This window comes from Eschrichtius robustus, chromosome 20 (assembly GCF_028021215.1).
Source record: "Eschrichtius robustus isolate mEscRob2 chromosome 20, mEscRob2.pri, whole genome shotgun sequence".
Classification (NCBI taxonomy): Eukaryota; Metazoa; Chordata; class Mammalia; order Artiodactyla; family Eschrichtiidae; genus Eschrichtius; species Eschrichtius robustus.
The window spans coordinates 36,777,255-36,798,651 of NC_090843.1; the positions used below are offsets into that span (position 1 = coordinate 36,777,255).

The 21,397-nt window shown below is 38.2% G+C and overlaps 1 protein-coding gene across 1 annotated transcript; it reads left to right on the forward strand.

Moving 5' to 3' along the window:
- Positions 1-18,896: 18,896 nt before the first annotated feature.
- KIF2B (kinesin family member 2B) lies at positions 18,897-20,948 on the forward strand. The gene is given in 3 exon segments (XM_068530932.1): positions 18,897-19,336; positions 19,338-20,560; positions 20,563-20,948. Coding segments are annotated over 3 exon segments (2,049 nt in total).
- Positions 20,949-21,397: the final 449 nt, after the last annotated feature.

Here is a 21,397-nt window from a genome sequence, read left to right on the forward strand (position 1 = left end):
AAATAATTTGGAAATTTTTCAAATAGCTGATTTGGAGAAATTCTTAGATCTACTTAGGAGTGATTATTTTTTGCAGTGTTACTAAATAATTTGGCTGTAGTTAAGAGGGGCATTAATTCCTAAGGAAGTTATGTCTAGTTGTAGAATAGAGGTAAAATGTCAAAAAACAGGTATCAAATTTTGAATAAAATTGTTTTTAACAATGATTAGCTGTGTGTGACTTTGGATCATACAACTGAACTTCTCAACCTCATTTTCCTCTTCACAGAACAAGAAATAATACAGCCTGCCTCACATAATTGTAGTGAAGATTACATGAGCCTAGTTCAATGATACTAAAAAGTAGACACTCAAAATTGTTAGCCTAATCCAAATTATTAAACTGGAGTGAATAAATGTAACTGAATTTTGTGAGTTAAAAGCACTATACAAATATAACACAAATTTTATAAAATTTGTTTTCAGATGTCTTGATAATGGTTTGCCAAAGATTGTTATTTTGGGGTTTTTCTTTATTAGTGAAAAGACCATGTGTCAAAACTGAAACCATTCTGTCTTTCTACCTTGATATATAATCAACCAGTTTGTGGAATCTCATTAAATAGGAGCTTGAACTTCTGTGTAAGAAACAAAGAACTATTATTAGTGGTGATACGGAATGGTTTCAAAATGATTGTGTGTTTTGATATGTAAAATGCTGTAGATAAACTGCAAAATGTGAAGGGAAATTCTTCTGTATAAAATCTAGCCACTGTAAAGTGAGCAACTAGCCTCTTACACAAAGTGCCAGAGAAGCTATGCCTTACCTCTGTTTGTACAACTGATTCACACACACACAATCTGTAATTTATGTGCAAATAAGTACAAGCAGGGGAGATGTGTATGTTCTTTATGATTTTGGCACACAGTTGTCACTTTTAGTCCAAAACACTCTTAAACCTGGCCAATTTTTCTCCACACTTTGAAAGAATCATTTTCTTTTGGCCAGAGACTCACTGTAAGAATTTTCAGGCCTAGAGAGAAGGTTTTGTTTACAAATTCAGAAGGGAGAAAGATCAAAATCCAGGCAAGAACAGAGGAGGTCTTGTAACCTTAGCTCCACATGGAGTCACACTTCCAACTTCAGAATGAGAGCTGGCTGCACTCAGCAAAAAGGTTAATTTTCTTTCAGGTGAGTGAAACAGTTTCCCAGTTAGAGAACACACTTCCAGTACTGCTGCATGTGTTCTTTAGCAGAATTTTGCTCAGAGACTCTAGTAGTGTCTGTGAGAGTGTACAGAAAAACACATTAGCTACAAGCAAGGAAAGGAAGGCTAAAATCCATGGACCCATTGAGGTGCATGAAGAGGAAGATCAGAGAAGGCTGCCATGCCAGATCCCATCTCAGAACCACATGACCCAAAGGATGGCAGCACAAGTCCTACCTGTTATTATCTTTCATTTCTGTGAATTAAAAATATCAGTTACTGACACTTTTGAACAATAATGAGACCCCAGTAAATATCATTCTGTTGTCATCTTCCAAACTTGTCAGGGTATACTATATTCTATTTTCTTCCATTCTTTTTCATAACAGAAGTTTCTTTCACTACAACACTTAGGGCATAAACTAGAGACATATGGTATGGCAAAAAACACGTTTAGAGTTGTATGTAAGCTCAAATCCCAGCCGCTGCTAGCAGTGAAGAATTATTGTCTCAGAGCCTTAAATTTCTTATCAGTTAAATGAAGATAGTAATGCCTCAGAGAGTTATAAAGTTGTTTTAAAAATTAAATATATATAATATATGGTATACACAAAATTTTATATAAAATATTTATATATTTCACACACTTGTATATATAATCATTATTTACATTATTTACATAAATATGTAAATATATTCATACAAATACATATGTGTGTATGTATGTACATGAGTGTGACTATATACATTTATTTTATATATCCATATATATATATAGAGAGAGAGAGAAAGAGAGAGACATACATGCCTAGACAGAGAGAGAAAGTAAGAAAAATACTTGAGAACTTGAGAACTTAGCCCAGTGTCTGGCACATAATAAAACCTCCATAAATAGTATCTATCATTATTAATTTTATTCATTGTTCATTCACAAATATTTAGTGGCACCTATGTGATATACTGGAGATAATATAGTAAACAATGTAGTCACTGCACTGAAGTTTATTTTGTATTGTAGAAAACATGCAAGTGGCAAATTCAGGATAGTGCTTCCTCAGAGATAAACAATGATATACATAGGAGAATTATCACTGCAATCTTAAGTGCTAAGGGGAAACTTCTTATGTAAAATAACATGTAAGTTATAAAATACCTGAAGCACACAAAGAAGGTAATCAAGAGAAACAGGGGAGATGAGGAGATAAGGGAGGTATGGAATTCTATGTAGAGGGGACACATAAGCAAAGTAAATAACAATTAGCCTTTTTAGAGAGCTTTCTATGGGTCACACACCATACTAAGTGATTTGCATATCTCATTTAAACCTCAAAATCAGCAACCAATCATTATTGAACCAATACTCTGTCTACCTGACTAATGCATGGGCTGCTTATTATAATGTCATAGCATATTTGGGTCTAGCACATCATGGGGTGGAGCACAGAGTTGGACAAGTGGTAAGAAGGTTGGAAAGGAAAGGATGGAGGCAACAGTGCCTAGAAAGGCATTGCCAGTGGGACTTCACGGAAGAGGAGACAGTGCCTTAGATATGCGGTTTAGAAAAGACTTAGGGTGGCTTAGTGCATGGAGTTGGCTGGTTTGAAGACAAGTCTGGAAGAAGAGGAACCAGTTAGAAGGTTGTTGCTGTAAGTTATATGAGACAATGGTGGCCAAATTAAGAGAGTAACAGAAGTAACAGTAATATGTGATTCAAGAGGTTTCCATGAAAGTAGAATTGACAGAACATAATGAATAATTAAATGAGGGGAACAGGAAGTAAGAGAAGAGCTAGGTGTAGAGGAGAAACAACTTTTGAAGGCAAAACTGTGTAAGATGTTTAGTACATCAGAGCCATTCAATACATAATAGATTTTTTTTTCTCACTCTGTTTCTGGTTCTTTTTGCCTTTACTAAGCTACTATCATGTATATCCTAGTTCCAGTTTCACCATTCAGCATTTTATCAGATACAGATGTGAATTACATTTGTCATTATTCTCCCAGCCAAGAAAAATATTGTAGGAATCTTTTAAACTAATCTCTAAAGTAATAGATCTAATCGTCATCCTTTTATATGCATAAATGTTTCCCACACAAGAGAAAATATCCTGTTTTAAAAATATAACTATATTAATTGTAATATATTTCATATAAACACTTTTTCCAGGCAAAGTGCATGCCACATGCAAGGTTATAATGTTAATGGTATGCCTAGTATGTTCCTGCACATAATATGTGTCCAATGAATGTGCATTGAATAAATGATAACTCTCAGTTCTACTGACCAGGCAGGTTCTCAAAATCCATCTGTTTCAACAAGAAAAATCTACTTTTAGTACTCAAAACAAGACAAAGTGAAAGGCAATAAGAATTATTAATTTCTCTCAAATCTAAAATTCTGTGATTCTACTATGAGGAATATCAAGAATCACATTTCTTCCAGATATATAAGTCTACAAAATCATTTTTTCACAAGTGAAAAATCCTAGAAAAAACAAATTAAAAGACAATCTGTAAATAAAGGCTATAGATGTCTAGAGATAAATCACATGTTGTGGGACATACAAAGCAGAAAGAGCCAGTATCCTTTTCAACCATTTCAACTTTTATCAGTCCTGAACATCTGCTATTACTTTTTATTTCTTGAATATATGTTGTCATCTTCTAAACTTGTCAGAGTATACTATATTCTATTTTCTTCCTTTCCTTTTCATAACAGAAGTTTCTTTCACTACAACACTTAGGCCATAAACTAGAGACATATTTTAACACTTTTCTTACATACAAAATTAATAAAAATTGATTGTGCCTCATTAAAGCATCACATAGATAATATAGTACTTTCAGTCTTTGGTAAATCATTATAATGGCTAATTTTTATTGGTTTGATAAAATTTATCTATTTAATTAATGAGACCAGTAATTATAACTCAAAATAAAACCTGATAAAATTGAGAATGTTTTCTCCTATACTATTTGAGATAGTTATTTTATATAATATTATGTTCTAATGAAATAAGAAACAAGGCACATCTCAAAGGTCCAATTTACAGTGTAGAAATATGCTAGGACAACTTCTCGCCATTCAATGTATTTTTCACTTTCAAATATTCTCTCCCCCAGAGGTAAATTTTCAATGAAATTCAATCAGCATTTTCTGGAAATATTTAATGAATCATCTACTATATTTCTCTAGTAGTTGGGACCATTTATCATGTTACTTACAGTTTTAAAAAAAGAAGGCTATGAGAATAATTTGATTACACACACACACATCTATACTCAATATACAAGTTTCTTATTCTGATTAAAAATATAATACTTTATAGATAAGTCCAAGACATTCATCTTGGTGAAACAAAAATAAGCCAAGGGGCCCAAATCCAGGTTGAAACCAAACTCTTTAATCTGTTTTTCACAGGACTGTATTTTACCATAAATTCTTCCTCCAGCATCGTTTAAGTGTGAGTGGGCAGCTGTAGAGGTGTCCATTAAACATACGTACTTTCTCAAACAACCTATAATCATTGCTTCTCTATCATAATTCAGCAAAGAAGTCTCATTATTAACCAGACAAACCAAAATTTACTTGTATCTCCTTTGGAATGAGGCTTAACTGTTTGCAAATTAGAAACATTCTTACTTAAGGGTCAGAGAAGAATTGAGAGATTTGGTCCAACCTCTCTTTCTTTCTTTCTTTCTTTCCTTCCCTCCTTCCCTCCCTCTTTCCCTCCTTCCCTCCCTCCCTCCTTCCTTCCTTCTTTCCTTCCTTCCTTCCTTCTTTCTTTCTGCAGATGAAGAAATGGAATTTCAGAAAAGTGGTGTTTCGTGCTGAAGATCAAATAAGTATCAATGTCTGAGCTGACAAACCTAGATCTCTTTACTTCAGTTCTAAGGTTCTTCATATTAAAGCTCTGTGGCTTGTTGGTACTCTTCCCTCACACAATGACAGTCTAATAGGAGAAACAGAGAATAAACAATAAATAAGCAAGTAAATAGAGTAATTCCAAAATATGGTAATAAAAAGAAACATTTACTAAGTTCTTAGTGTGTGCCAGGCATCATTCTAAGCACTTTTTTCATTAATTTGTATGCATTCCTCATACACCCCTCTGAGGTGGATACTACTGGTAGCTTTTACAGATGAATAAATCTGAGGCATAGAGAGATTGAGTAATTTGTTCACAGTCATAGAACTAGGAAGCAGTGGAGTCAGGATTCAAACCCAAGAAGAGACAAAGTCACACAGCTATTAAGTGCAGGACAAGATTAAGAAGGAGCCAGTCCCCAGTAAAGCAAGGTATGCAAAATTCTTGAGTCAGGAAAAAGCTGGGTGCATCAAAACACTAAGAGAAGACCGATGTGGCTGGAATATCATTTTTAAAAGGGAGAAAGAGTGACACGAGATAAGAGGGGGAAGAGTGGCAAAGGGCAAATTATGCAGGGCCTTGAATGCCATGAATAAAAGGTTGAGTTTTTAAGCACTGAAATGGAAAGCCATTGAATATTTTTTTAAAACATATCTATAACATGATCTGAATTACATTTGTCTTAAGTTCACTCTGGCTAGAAAATCCATATTGAGATTTGACAAATGATTTGACAATCATTTCTTTCTTCATTTATCCATTAATTCATTTACTTAACAAGAAATTGCAAAGTGCTAATGTTAGCACACAATCTCACCCCAAATTTCCTATCCCAGCAATATCCCTTATTTACCAAACTAAATATATATTCACTAATAGCAAATGATTGTATCTAGAGGTTTCCCAGTAATTCCTGAATCTTAGCGGCTTATACAACACTAACACATGTACTTGAAATATAAACTAATCAGCATGTCATCTCTATTAAGTCAACCGGTTGTTTAAAGGAAATACTTCTTCCCCAGAATCAACTGGTTATTTTGACATCATGTACTATTCCTTAGAATTTTAGTCTTCTTGCTTTGTATTTCCAGGTAAGAACATAAAAAATTGTTGCAAAATGGTAAATATACATTACTCTGACAGGCGGATACTAGGCTCCAACAATGATAAGTAGTGCTTATAATACTACCTTCAGAGATTATACTGAGACATAGCACAAACCTAAGGGTTTTCAGTCTTGGTATAACATTCACCTTATACACTTAGCAAATAGGAAAAAGCAATCAAAAAGCATGAGTACTCTGAAACATCATATATTTCCTTCATGCTATCCAAGAGTTCAATTTAACAAACATTTATTAAATATCTACTATGTACAAGGTGTTATTCTAAAACACTATGGAAGTTACAAAAATAAATGGTATGCCTTCATGCTTATAAAATTCCTTTAATGACATGAGGTTTTGATATCATGCAATTTTACTTCATGTTGTTAGAGAATAATACCAAAGATTACATTTTGCAGTAAACATTTTGCAGAAACCTAAAAGTAGCTTTCCCAGTAAAACTGCATTGTGTCACATTTGTGGAAGCAGGAGTATCTTCAAACATTCAAAAGACTAAAAAAGAAATTTCAATGGCCACAGATGTATGAAAGGATCATTCATCATTTTATTCACAGAACCACAGGTTCATAAAATCTCTGAATAGAAAGAGACCTACAGGGTATTCAATCCAGTGCTTTCTGGATTCACAGTAACAGAAGAATAACCTGGGGTGCTTTTTAGTAACATAGATCCCCAGGCTCTGGCCACTAGAGATTGATTCAGCAGGTCTGGGTGAAGCCAGGCAATGTGTACTTTGTATAAGATTCTCAGATGATTCCAATATATAGCCAGGTTTGAGAACACAAATTTAGCCCAACACCTGCATCTGTAATTTAAATATAGACCATATGCTCTCTTTCCTAACAAGTTGTCATTTACCATTTAGTCTCTGCTTTAATACACTTTAGAATAGGAGAATAGGACCCTGACTCTTAGATAGCTGTAGTTATTAGAATGTCATCCATATTATTTATATATATTTATACATATATATATTATACACACATGTGTAGCTGTTTGTTAATATATGTCTCTAAAAACAATGCTGTAAGCTGCCTGAGAACAGAGTCTAGGGCTATTTGCTTCACTATTTCATATCTAGCACTTAGCTCAGACCTTGACATTTAGGAGGCAGTCATTAAGGTTTGCTGAGTGCATATCTGATTGAATGAGGTCCTTCATTAGTTTGACCTTATGTCTCTCTAAAGCATCCATCTCCTGTGCTAGTTTTTATAATTTCAGGAAACTTGAAAAATCCATACTCTAGACACTGATTATAAAAACACAAAGTACACTCTTCCCTTCTCTCAAGGTCCTTAATTATTTACCTAGAAAGGCAGATGCAGATACTTTTAATCAAAAATGATTAAGTGTAATGTCAAAATAAATATGAAATAAAGGTGGGAATTGAGAGGAAGGCAACAAATCTACCTGTGATTGATTTAGAAGAAAGACGGCAATAGATGTCAAGGAATATTTTTCAAGACAAGTGATGCTAAGTTGAGTCTTGATGGCTTAGCACTTGAATTATTGAACATTCACACACATTAAATTAAATAGAACAAATTATATTCTTCTTCTATAGGTAACCTTTTAAGTATAGAGAAGTCTGTCTCTCAAACTTTTTCTAGGACAAATATCCAAGTTCCTACAATTATTTCTCACAAAACTATAGTGTTTTTTGTTTTGTTTTTTGTTCAAAACATATGGAAAAAGGTTTTTGTTCCATAGCAAATTAATTTAAATATCCTGACTTGCATAATCTAAAGAAGACTCTGAAGGCAAAGAATATAGAACATGGCTTTCAGGTAAAAGAGCTGTAGCTGAACTCCAAAGGCACCTGCTATATTCATGAGTAACATGATTTCTGTAGTTACAGTGTGAGTTACAAACAAGCACTGATATACAGACCATCAGCAAATCCCAAGCCTACTCCCTCAGCATCCTAAATCAAATTGAAAGCTTCAAGATGACCAACACAAATGGGTTTAAAATGAGACAATGACAATTGTTAGTCTTACCATCTTGGCTAACTTCATAGAATAACTTCCACAATCAACAGATATGTAGGAATCAAATAAATATCTCCGGGTAAGCAGTGCTATTTAATAAGCTGGGGAAAGATAGCTTGGAGTTGATGCCATTGTCATAGAAACAATTCCTGCCTATTAAATCAGTGAGATGGCTAGAAAAATGTGGACTTTTCTGTTCTGGTTAAGTGTAGTGCATGGGAAAAATGTTGAAATGTCAGAAGGCAGAGATAATAGCTGCAGTGGTAAAATATTATTCTCATTTTAAGTTAATTTTCCCCTTGTTTTCTAAAGGCATACACTTAGTAAGGCATCTCTCCACTCTTCAAAGAAGAAAACAAGAACTTTTAAATTGGAAATGACAAATTACATTTTTTCAAAGAGATTTGGGAAAATCTACTGAGCTCCTCTGAAGAACTAAAATCAAACTCAGATTGCATCCATCTACTGGAAAAGTACAGACCCCCAAGGTGATCAAACAAACAGAACAGCTGCTAGATGTCCATTAAAACAGTGCAAGAAAGGCACTTATTTGATGCATTTCTCCTGGGAGGTTTGTATCTAAAATGAGACTAGAAATCACATTCCCTACTGTAAAGTAACTCTGGCAGGCCCCAACCTGGGAATATGCTTGTAATTAATAGTGAAAATACTAAACTCATCTCCCATGCTTGCTTCCTTCCACACTACCCTATACTTCTCTATATACGTACAGCTTTTGAATAAGGGGGATTTGAAATGAAGTCACGATATATCAGTTGCTTGTTAAGGCATGGGCTTCTTAGTAAATACATAGAACAAAATGTGAAAGTAGTAACTTCCTTGAGGATAGGATTCCTTTGGCATAGGAAACAGAATGTGGTAAGCGTTTCACATATACTTACTGCTTGATTATTTTCAGTTAAAAAAAATATCATGGTGGCTTCAGTCTCTAATGTAGAAGAACTGCTCATCTACCAAATAAATGGCCATTGAGGCCATGGCCAACAATGATACCATGATTCATATCTAGGTCTTCACACTTTGACAAATGCTATATTTATCTTATTACTAAAGATTCACAGCGTTTTCTTAGGCGGACTGTTCCATTAGAATAAACTCTATAAAATGAGTGGGTTATATACATAGTATCTGAATTCTGAATTTTGTATTAGTAGATTAAAAAAAGATATTACTGCAATTGAAGTTCCAGATTATCAAAATTGTAAAAGCACTCAAATGACTCTCTACAGTTTATTGTTATGTTAACCTATGGGAATTTTTTCTGTAGTCACTACTGAAAATGAAGATTTTGGGTTTCCCTGATCAAACAAACCCAACTAGTAATAGATACTATCTCTTAGGAAGATGTCTCAGTTTAATGTTATTTTGCCTGATTATCATCAACAGGGTCAGAGAAACTTTTTCAGGTTGTCATATTTGAGATAGGTACTGAAGAGTTCAAGGAAATGAGGAGGTAGAGAGAGGCTATTCTAGTCAGAGCACTGAAAAAGTAATTCTCAATGTATGTGTCCCAGAACCAGTAGCATCAGCTTCACTTGGGAACTTGTCAGACATGCAAATCCTCAGTCCCACACCTCAGACTCACTGAATCAGAATCTCTGGGGTGGGGTCCAGCAATCTGTGTTCTAACAAGCTCTAAAGGTGAGTTTCATGTACCTTAATAGTGAGAACCACTGGACTAGATGTTAGTAATCTAAAAGAAAATGCTGTGTTTGAAGGACCTCAAGTTCTTCAGTACTGCTCAACTTCAGACTACGTGTGGATAGTGGTAAAGTTTGAGGATGAAAAAGTAAGGCAAGATGACAAAGTGCATGATGTACCCACTTGTGGAATTTGTACTATATCAATTAGAATGATGGAGAGCTACTAAAACATCTGTAAGCAGGGAATTAATAAGAAATTATCCATTAAAATAATTCTAAGGGCAATGTGAGAAATAAGCTGAGTTCCTGACTGGATGAGGTTGCCCAATGAAGCAAGGTAATAATTGGTTGGAAGATTAAAACATGTCACAGTTACAGAAGACTTCTAGAGGCTGGAAAAGGATTACCTAACTCCAAATCAGGATGGGCAGAGAGGGGGGGCAAGTCAAAGATCTGTTTCAGGCTTTTGTTAGTGGGTAGATGTTGAAGCTACTAAAGGCAATTAAAAACACCTGAGACAGATTGGTTCTAGATGACGGAGTAGAAGGACGTGCTCTCACTCGCTCTTGCGAGAACACCGGAATCACAACTAACTGCTGAGCAATCAATGACAGGAAGACTCTGGAATGCACCAAAAAACACACCCCATATCCAAAGACAAAGGAGAAGCCACAGTGAGATGGTAGGAGGGGCACAATCACAATAAAATCAAATCCCATAATTGCTGGGTGGGTGACTCACAAACTGGAGAACACTTATAACACAGAAGTCCACCCACTGGAGTGAAGGTTCTGAGCCCCACCAGGCTTCCCAACCTGGGGGTCTGGCAACTTGAGGAGGAATTCCTAGAGAATCAGACTTTGAAAGCTAGCGGGATTTGACTGTAGGACTTCAACAGGACCAGGGGAAACAGAGATTCCACTCTTGAAGGACACACACAAAGTAGTGTGCACATTGGGATCCAGGGGAAGGAGCAGTGACCCCATAGGATACTGAACCAGACCTACCTACTAGTGTTGGAGGGTCTCCTGCAGAGGCAGGGGGGTGGCCCTGTCTCACCATGAGGACAAGGAAACTGGCAGCAGAAGTTCTGGGAAGTACTCCTTAGTGTGAGCCCTCCCAGAGTCCTCCATTAGCCCCACCAAAGAGCCCAGTAGGCTCCAGTGTTGTGTCACCTCAGGCCAAAAAACCAACAGGGAGGGAACCAAGCCCAACTCATCAGCAGTCAAGCAGATGAAAGTTTTACTGAGCTCTGCCCACCAGAGCAACACCCAGCTCTACCCACCACCAGTCCCTCCCATCAGGAAACTTGCACAAGTCTCTTAGAGAGCCTCATCAACCAGAGGGCAGACAGCGGAAGCAAGAAGAACTACAATCCTACAGCCTGTGGAACAAAAACCATATTCACAGAAAGATAGACAAGATGAAAAGGCAGAGGGCAGGGTGCCAGATGAAGGAACAAGATAAAACCCTGGAAAAACAACTAAATGAAGTGGAGATAGGCAACCTTCTAGAAAAAGAATTCAAATTAATGATAGTGAAGATGATACAGGACCTCGGAAAAAGAATGGAGACAAAGATTGAGAAGATGCAAGAAATGTTTAACAAAACCCTAGAAGAATCAAAGAACAAACAAACAGAGATGACCAATACAATAACTGAAATGAAAACTACACTAGAAGGAATCAGTAGCAGAATAACTGAGGCAGAAGAACGGATAGGTGACCTGGAAGACAGAATGGTGGAATTCACTGCTGCAGAACAGAATAAAGAGAAAAGAATGAAAAGAAATGAAGACAGCCTAAGAGACCTCTGGGACAACATTAAACCCAGCAGCATTCTCACTATAGGGGTCCCAGAAGGAGAAGAGAGAGAGAAAGGACCCGAGAAAATATTTGAAGAGATTATAGTCGAAAACTTCCCTAACATGGGAAAGGGAATAGCCACCCAAGTCCAGGGAGTGCAGAGAGTCCCAGGCAGGATAAACCCAAGGAGAAACATGCTGGGACCCATAGTAATCAAACTGACAAAAATTTAAAAAGACAAAGAAAAATTATTGAAAGCAGCAAGGGAAAAATGACAAATAACATACATGGGAACTCCCATAAGGAGAACTCCCATAAGGCTAACAGCTGATTTATCAGCAGAAACTCTGAAGTTTCTGCCAAAGGGAGTGACATGATATATTTAAAGTGATGAAAGGGAAGAACCTACAACAAAGATTACTCTACCCGGCAAGAATTTCATTTAGATTTAATGGAGAAATCAAAAGCTTTACAGACAAGCAAAAGCTAAGAGAATTCAGCACCACCAAACCATCTCTACAACAAATGCTAAAGGAACTTCTCTAAGTGGGAAACACAAGAGAAGAAAAAGACCTACAAAAACAAACCCAAAACAATTAAGAAAATGGTCATAGGAACATACATATTGATAATTACCTTAAACATGAATGGATTAAATGCTCCAACCAAAAGACAGGTTTGCTGAATGGATACAAAAACAAGACCCATATATATGCTGTCTACAAGAGATCTACTTCAGACCTAGGGACACATAAAGACTGAAAGTGAGGGGACGGAAAAAGATATTCCATGCAAATGGAAATCAAAAGAAAGCTGGAGTAGCAATAGTCATATCAGATAAAATAGTCTTTAAAATAAAGAATGTTACAAGAGACAAGAAAGGACACTACATAATGATCAAGGGATCAATCCAAGAAGAAGATATAACAATTATAAAGACATATGTACCCAAATTAGGAGCATCTCAATACATAAGGCAACTGCTAACAGCTCCAAAAGAGGAAATCGACATTAACACAATAATAGTGGGGGACTGTAACACCTCAATTACACCAATGGACAGATCATCCAAACAGAAAATTAATAAGGAAACACAAGCTTTAAATGTCAAAATAGACTACATAGATTTAATTGATATTTATAGGACATTCCATCTGAAAGCAGCATATTACACTTTCTTCTCAACTATGCACAGAACGTTCTCCAGGATAGATCACATCTTTGGTCACAAATCAAGCCTCAGTAAATTTAAGAAAACTGAAATCATATCAAGCATCTTTTCTGACTACAATGCTATGAGATTAAAAATCAATTACAGGGAAATATGCGTGAAAAACACAAACACATGGAGCTTAAATAATACGTTACACAATAACCAAGAGATCACTGAAATAATCAGAGGAAACCAAAAAATACCTAGAGACAAATGACAATGAAAACACGATGATCCAAAACCTATGGGAAGCAGCAAAAGCAGTTCTAAGAGGGAAGTTTATAGCAATAAAAGCCTACCTCAAGAAACAAGAAAAATCTCAAATAAACAATATAACCTTACACCTAAAGGAACTAGAGAAAGAAGAACAAACAAAACCCAAAGTTAGCAGAAGGAAAGAAATCATAAAGATCAGAGCCGAAATAAATGAAACAAAGAAAACAATAGCAAAGATCAGTAAAACCAAAAGCTGGTTCCTTGAGAAGATAAACAAAATTGATATACCATTAGCCAGACTCATCAAGAGAAAGAGGGAGAGGACTCAAGTCAAGAAAAATAGAAATGGAAAAGGAGAAGTTAAAACAGACACTGCAGAAATACAAAGCATCCTAAGAGACTACTACAAGCAACTCTATGCCAATAAAATGGACAGCCTGGAAGAAATGGACAGATCCTTAGAAAGGTATAACCTTCCAAGACTGAACCAGGAAGAAATAGAAAATATGAACAAACAAATCACAAGAAATGAAATTGAAACTGTGATTAAAAATCTTCCAACAATCAAAAGTCCAGGACCAGATAGCTTCACAGGTGAATGCTATCAAACATTTAGAGAAGAGCTAACACCCATCCTTCTCAAACTGTTTCAAAAAATTGCAGAGGCAGGAACACTCCTAAACTCATTCTATGAGGCCACCATCACCCTGATACCAAAATCAGACAAACATACTACAAAAAAAGAAAATTACAGACTAATATCACTGATGAATATAGATTGAAAAACCCTCGACAGAATACTAGCAAACAGAATCCAACAACACATTAAAAGGATCATACACCGTGATCAAGGGGGATTTATCCTAGGGAGGCAAGGATTCTTTAGTATATGCATATCAATCAATGTGATACCCCATATTAACAAATTGAAGGAGAAAAACCATATGATCATCTCAATAGATGCAGAAAAAGCTTTTGAGAAAATTCAACACCAATTTATGATAAAAACTCTCCAGAAACTGGGTATAGAGGGAACCTACCTCAACATAGTAAAGGCCATATATGACAAACCCACAGCAAACATCATTCTCAATGGTGAAAAACTGAAAGCTATTCCTCTAAGATCAGTAACAAGACAAGGATGTCCACCCTCACCACTATTATTCAACATAGTTTTGGAAGTTCTAGCCACAGCAATCAGAGAAGAAAAAGAAATAAAAGGAATACAATTTGGAAAAGAAGAAGTAAAATTGCCACTGTTTGCAGATGACATAATACTATACATAGAGAATCCTAATGATGCCACCAGAAAACTACTAGAGCTAATCAATGAATTTGGTAAAGTTACAACATACAAAATTAATGCACAGAAATCTCTTGCATTCCTATACACTAATGATGAAAAATCTGAAAGAGAAATTAATGAAACACTCCCATTTACCATTGCAACAAAAAGAATAATATACTTAGGAATAAACCTACCTGGGTAGACAAAAGGCCTGTATGCAGAAAACTATAAGGCACTGATGAAAGAAATTAAAGATGATAGAAACAGATGGAGAGATATACCATGTTCTTGGATTGGAAGAATCAATATTTTGAAAATGACTATACTACCCAAAGCAATCTACAGTTTCAGTGCAATCCCTACCAAATTACCATTGGCATTTTTTACACAACTAGAACAAAAAATCTTAAAATTTGTATGGAGACAGAAAAGATCCCAAATAGCTAAAGCAGTCTTGAGGGGAAAAAACGGAGCTGGGAGAATCAGACTCCCTGACCTCAGACTACACTACAAAGCTACAGTAATCCAGACAATATGGTACTGGCACAAAACCAGAGATATAGATCAATGGAACAGGATAGAAAGCCCAGAGGTAAACCCACGCACCTATGGTCAACCAAGCTATAACAAAGGAGGCAAGGATATACAATGGAGAAAAGACAGTCTCTTCAATAAGTGGTGCTGGGAAAACTGGACAGCTACATGTAAAAGAATGAAACTAGAACACTCCCTAACACCATACACAAAAGTAAACTCAAAATGGATTAGAGACCTAAATGTAAGACTGGACACTCTAAAACTCTTAGAGGAAAATATAGGAAGAACCCTGTTTCACATAATTCACAGCAAGATCTTTTTTGATCCACCTCCTAAAGTAATGGAAATAAAAACAAAAATAAACAAATGGGACCTAATGAAACTTAAAAGCTTTTGCATAGCAAAGGAAACCATAAACAAGATGAAAAGACAACACTCAGAATGGGAGAAAATATTTGCAAATGAATCGACATACAAAGGATTAATCTCCAAAATATATAAACAGCTCATGCAGCTCAATATTAAAAAATCATACAACCCAATCCAAAGATGGGCAGAAGACCTAAGTAGACATTTCTCCAAAGAAGACATACAGATGGCCAAGAAGCACACGAAAAGATGCTCAACATCACTAATTATTAGAGAAATGCAAATCAAAACTACAATGAGGTATCACCTCACACCAGTTAGAATGGGCATCATCAGAAAATCTACAAACAACAAATGCTGGAGAGGGTTTGGAGAAAGGGAACCCTCTTGCACTGTTAGTGGGAATGTAAATTGATACAGTCACTATGGAGAACAGTATGGAGGTTCCTTAAAAAACTAAAAATAGAATTACCATATGACCCAGGAATTCCACTACTGGGCATATACCCAGAGAAAACCATAATTCAAAAAGATACATGCACCCCAATGTTCATTGCAGCACTATTTACAATAGCCATGTCATGGAAGCAATCTAAATGTCCATCAACAGACGAATGGATAAAGAATTTGTGGTACATATATACAATGGAATATTACTCAGCCATAAAAAGGAATGAAATTGGGTCATTTGTAGAGACGTGGATAGACCTAGAACCTGTCATACAGAGTGAAGTAAGTCAGAAAGAGAAAAACAAATATCATATATTAACGCATATATGTGGAACCTAGAAAAATGTTACAGATGAATCGGTATGTAGGGCAGAAATTGAGACAGAGATGTAGAGAACAAACGTATGGATACCAAGGCGGGAAAGTGTCCGGGGGTGGGGGTAGTGGTGTGATGAATTGGGAGATTGGGTTTGACATATATACACTAATATGTATAAAATGTATAACTAATAAGAACCTGCTGTATAAAAAAATTAATAAAATTAAATTTAAAAATTTTAAAAAAAGAAAAACACCTGAGAGGTTTGTCTCTCTCCTTCCCACTCTCTCTCTATATGTATGTATCTCCAAATAAAACAAATTAAACTTGGAAACAAATGAGACCTCTTAAGGAACTACTTAAGAGAAAATAGAACTAAAGGGGGGAAAAAACCCTGAAATATCTTAAAAGACCTTTATGGGTATGCTGGGCAGCAAAATAAACTTTAGTCTCTGACTTTTGCACTGTCACCACAGACCTAGTCATCTACAAAATTATTGGCTTAGTTGTAAAAATATGGTTAACTGGGCAAAGCCCTAGTTTGCATAATTTTGAGAGCAGGCTAGCTTTTTCAAAGGTAAAGGTTTAAAAAAACAACAACAACTATTAAGCACCTTAAAGCAGCAATGTTTTCAAAAATATAATTTAACTTAAAAAACAGAAGGATTAAAACATTTCCCTAATGCCCTTAAAACTAAGAAAAAACTGGGCTTCCCTGGTGGCGCAGTGGTTGAGAATCTGCCTGCCAATGCAGGGGACATGGGCTCGACCCCTGGTCTCGGAAGATCCCATATGCTGTGGAGCAGCTGGGCCCGTGAGCCACAATTACTGAGCCTGCGCGTCTGGAGCCTGTGCTCTGCAACAAGAGAGGCCACGATAGTGAGAGGCCCATGCACCACGATGAAGAGTGGCCCCTGCTTGCCACAACTAGAGAAAGCCCTTGCACAGAAACGAAGACCCAACACAGCCATAAAAATAAATTAATTAATTAAAAAATAAGAATAATAATTAAAAACTAAGAAAAAACTGATTTATAGTACAACTTTATATATCGATAATTTGGCAAATAAAATTAATAATTGTAAAAACACAACTAGGTAAAGCCCTTTCTCCAATCCCTCTGCTGACATTCAACATCTCCCTGAAGTGAGCACTACATACTTATCCAATAACACCCTCTCCAAACTTCTTTTCAAAATGTAAGCTTAACTAAATTTTTAAGTAAACTTTCCATTTAAAAGAAGTCAGTTGGGACTTCCCTGGTGGTGCAGTGGTTAAGAATCCACCTGTCAATGCAGGGAACAGGGGTTTGAGCCTTGGTCTGGGAAGATCCCACATGCCGCGGAGTAACTAAGCCTGTGTGCCACAACTACTGAGCCCGCCTGGCACAGCTACTGAAGCCCGCACACCTAGAGCCTGTGCTCTGCAACAAGAGAAGCCACCTCAATAAGACGCCCGCTCACCAAAACGAAGAGTAGACCCTGTTCGCCACAACTAGAGAAAAGCCCACGCGCAGCAATGAAGACCCAACGCAGCCAAAAATAAATAAATTTTTTAAAAAGTCAGTTTATAGTTAAGAACTTATTTCCATATGTTACTTGATCCTAGGGAGGGTTGTAAGGACACCATGATACTTCATGCTACTATGGAGCTGTCACTGCAATTACCCCCAGACTCACAGCCCAAAAGACAGTGTGGTACTTGGGGGAAAAGAAAGATGAACTTAAAGTGTCACCTTAATCCTCATGTTGTCCTCTCTGGCAGTTGATATAATCTTTGTTGTTTTTTGTAAATCATCCTACAGAAAAAATTGCAAACTTGCCAGAATATCCTGCCTCTGATCATTTTAGCTGCCTTTCCATCTCCCATTCCCCAAGCCCCCCTCCCTCCACCCACCCACACCAACTTCTTAAGGACACACACACATTGCAGGATAAAGAGGGGGTATAAGATGAATTATCTCTTTCTACCAAACATCATTCCTCTCCAAATTATGGATAATGAGGCCAGAAGTGTAATTACTGAAGGAGTTTGGAAAGGTAATTGCTGAAATAATCTCAAAAATAGTGGTGACTGCAGTGAGTACAACGACTCACTTTATAGCTGTCAGAGCCACTTGGAATGTGATAAAGAGCTTATGTTTGTAAACCCAAATGCTGCATCAAACGAAGTTCCATATTAGCAAATTACCACAAGAACCCCTTACAGTCAACTCATTTTGATTTCGTAATGAGAAATCCCATTAAAGAGGAATAACTTTAAGTTGTGACTGTTAAACATGTTGTGAAGCAGGGGAGGGACAGAAAAAAGATGGAAAGTTTGAGGGAATTTTTCTGGGATCCTCTCCTTGAAGCCTGTAATTTGCAGGCAGCTCTACCTTCCTTGTTCCCATTGATCACCGGAGGATTGTGAAGTTTAAGGTAGCATTCACTGGTTCTCAAACTAAAACACTTAGCTTTGAGATTGCCCGTCAAGACTGCAGGGGAGAATGGATATTTCTGAAGCTTAGGCACAAGTATCCGTGGAACACACACCCCATTCCCAACACTTATCCCTATGCTCTCAGTGCAGAGAACAATTTCTCTATTCCAGCTGCTTCTGCACCTAGCACCTAGCATCACGAACGACGTGATTTTTTTCCCACCACCTCTCATCCAGAGGCCCTAGGCTCTGCCGCCTCTTTTCCCCAGTGCTTTGTGACGAGAATGGCCCCAGGCCAAGCCCTAGTGCTCACAAAGGTAGGTGCAAACCCGGAGTGCACTCAGTGCTCTGGGCGCTTCAGTCTGGCTTGGGCTCAGGTCCTGCTGCTCCAAACCCAAGGGACCCTGGAGGCGAGCCCTGACCCCTCCATCACTCACCATGGCCGGCCAGTTATGCCTCCCTGTCTCCCCGCGCCTCTCTTCCGTGAAGCCCTTGAAGCCGCACTTCGGAAACATCCAAGTGGGCATCTGTGTGGCGATCCAGCGCAGCGGTGGGCGGATCCACCTCGTGGTGGTCACAGAGGTCAAAACACAAAACGCTTGGGTCACGGTAGAATGGGTCGAAAAAGGAGTCAAAAAAGGCAAAAAGATTGATCTAGAGGCCATATTCCTGCTGAATCCAGCGCTGGCGTCTGCTGAGCACCCCACGCCGGCCAGGGCGTTGCCCTCCTTGTCTCTAGCGCCCTCTTCGGCCATCGGGAACCAGCGGACGGCCACGCGGTGGAGTGCGAGGATCCCCCAGAAAAACGAAACGCCCTCGGGGGACAGTCCGGATGTGAGAGTTCCCAGCAGTCTTTGCCTGATGAAGCAGAAAAAGTCCCTGCCTACGGGAAATTGAGAAACTGCAAAAGCAGCGAGAGAAGCACAGACGGCTGCAGCTGGAGATCCGAGCTCAGCGCGCCCTGGCTGTCAACACGGGAAACCCCAACTACGAGATTCAGAGCATGATCGAGGAATGCCGCAGGCACCTGGACTGCAGCCAGTTGTCGGGCCCGAAGCCACTGGAGGACCACCGCATCTGCGTCTGCGTGAGGAAGCGGCCTCTCAACCAGCGGGAGACCACCATGAAGGACCTGGATGTCATCACCATCCCCTCGGACAAAGTGGTCATGGTGCACGAGTCCAAACAAAAGGTGGACCTTACTCCCTACCTGGAGAACCAGACCTTCTGCTTCGACCACGCCTTCGACGACACTGCCTCCAACGAGTTGGTGTACCAGTTCACCGCCCAGCCACTGGTTGAGTCCATCTTCCACAAAGGCATGGCTACCTGCTTTGCCTATGGGCAGACGGGCAGTGGGAAAACGCACACCATAGGTGGAGCCTTTTCAGGAAGGGACCAAGATTGTTCTAAAGGCATTTATGCCATGGTGGCACAGGATGTCTTCCTCCTGCTCAAAACTTCTGCTTGTAAGAAGCTGGACCTCAAAGTCTATGGGACATTTTTTGAGATTTATGGGGGAAAGGTGTATGACTTGTTGAACTGGAAGAAGACACTGCAAGTCCTTGAGGATGGTAGTCAGCAAATCCAGGTGGTCGGGCTGCAGGAACAAGAGGTGTGCTGTGTGGAGGACATGCTGAACCTTGCGGAACTCGGGAACAGCTGCCGGACTTCAGGACAGACATCAGTCAATGCCCACTCTTCCAGGAGCCACACAGTGTTCCAGATCATTTTAAAGTCTCGAGGGAAACTGCATGGTAAGTTTTCCCTTGTTGACTTAGCTGGGAATGAAAGGGGAGCTGATACTGCCAAGGCCAACCGGAAAAGACAGCTGGAAGGAGCAGAGATTAATAAGAGTCTCCTCGCACTCAAAGAATGCATCCGGGCTTTGGGTCAGAACAAGTCTCATACCCCATTCAGAGCCAGCAAGTTCACACAGGTGCTCCGGGACTCCTTTATAGGCCAGAACTCCTCCACTTGCATGATTGCTAGTATCTATCCAGGGATGGCCTCTTGCGAAAACACCCTCAACACTTTAAGATATGCCAACAGAGTAAAAGAAATAACTCTAGATTTAAGGCCTCACCATCGTTGTCTTTATCCGCTGAACGTGAGGTGCCAAGGATGTTGGAAAATCACATTAGAAATTCACAAATGTCCCTTCAAGGGAACGAATTTATTAAAATGCCTTGTATGCAGAGTGAGAAGGAGGAAGAGACTAAAGAAATCAAAGCACCATCCTCTCCATTAATGGAGGATACAGCAATCTCCTGGAAGGAATGAAGCCAACGGCCAGGGAATAACATCCAGGAGACAGCTGATGGGGTAAACTGTGATGTTGATTTTTGCATTGCCCAGTTATTGTCCATTTTGGAGCAGAAAATAGGTTTTCTGACTGAGATTCAAAGGAAACTGAAATTATTATGAGCTGACCTTCAAAAGAAGAGCAAGTATAGTGAAGCCAATGGTGAGAGATCAGACCTGAAATGATGGATACAGTGCTGCAGTTCCTAAGTCTCTTATAAAGGAAAGTTGCCTAAATTATCTAGATATAAAGATCCTCCTGGAAAGTTTAAAACCTCTTAAAATATGGTTATCAGAACTGTCCTCTTTCTTCTTCCTTTGTATTTCTGTAATTTGTTTTTATTCTGTAGGACAGTGGTTCTCAACTTGGAACCATTTTACCTCCTAGGGACATTTGGCAATGTCTGGAAACATTTTCATTTGTCAGAATTGGGTGTGAGGGGAGTGGTGATACTGGCATGTAGTGGGTAGAGGGCCAGAGATGTTGTTAAACATCCTACAATATACAGAATAGCCTCCTACAACAACTAATTATCTGGTTGAAAATATCAATAGTACTGAGGTTGAGAAACCCTGCTTTAGAAGAACCTAGCTGTGATGAAACCAGATTCCCTAAATTTGTGGCTAAGAAGGAA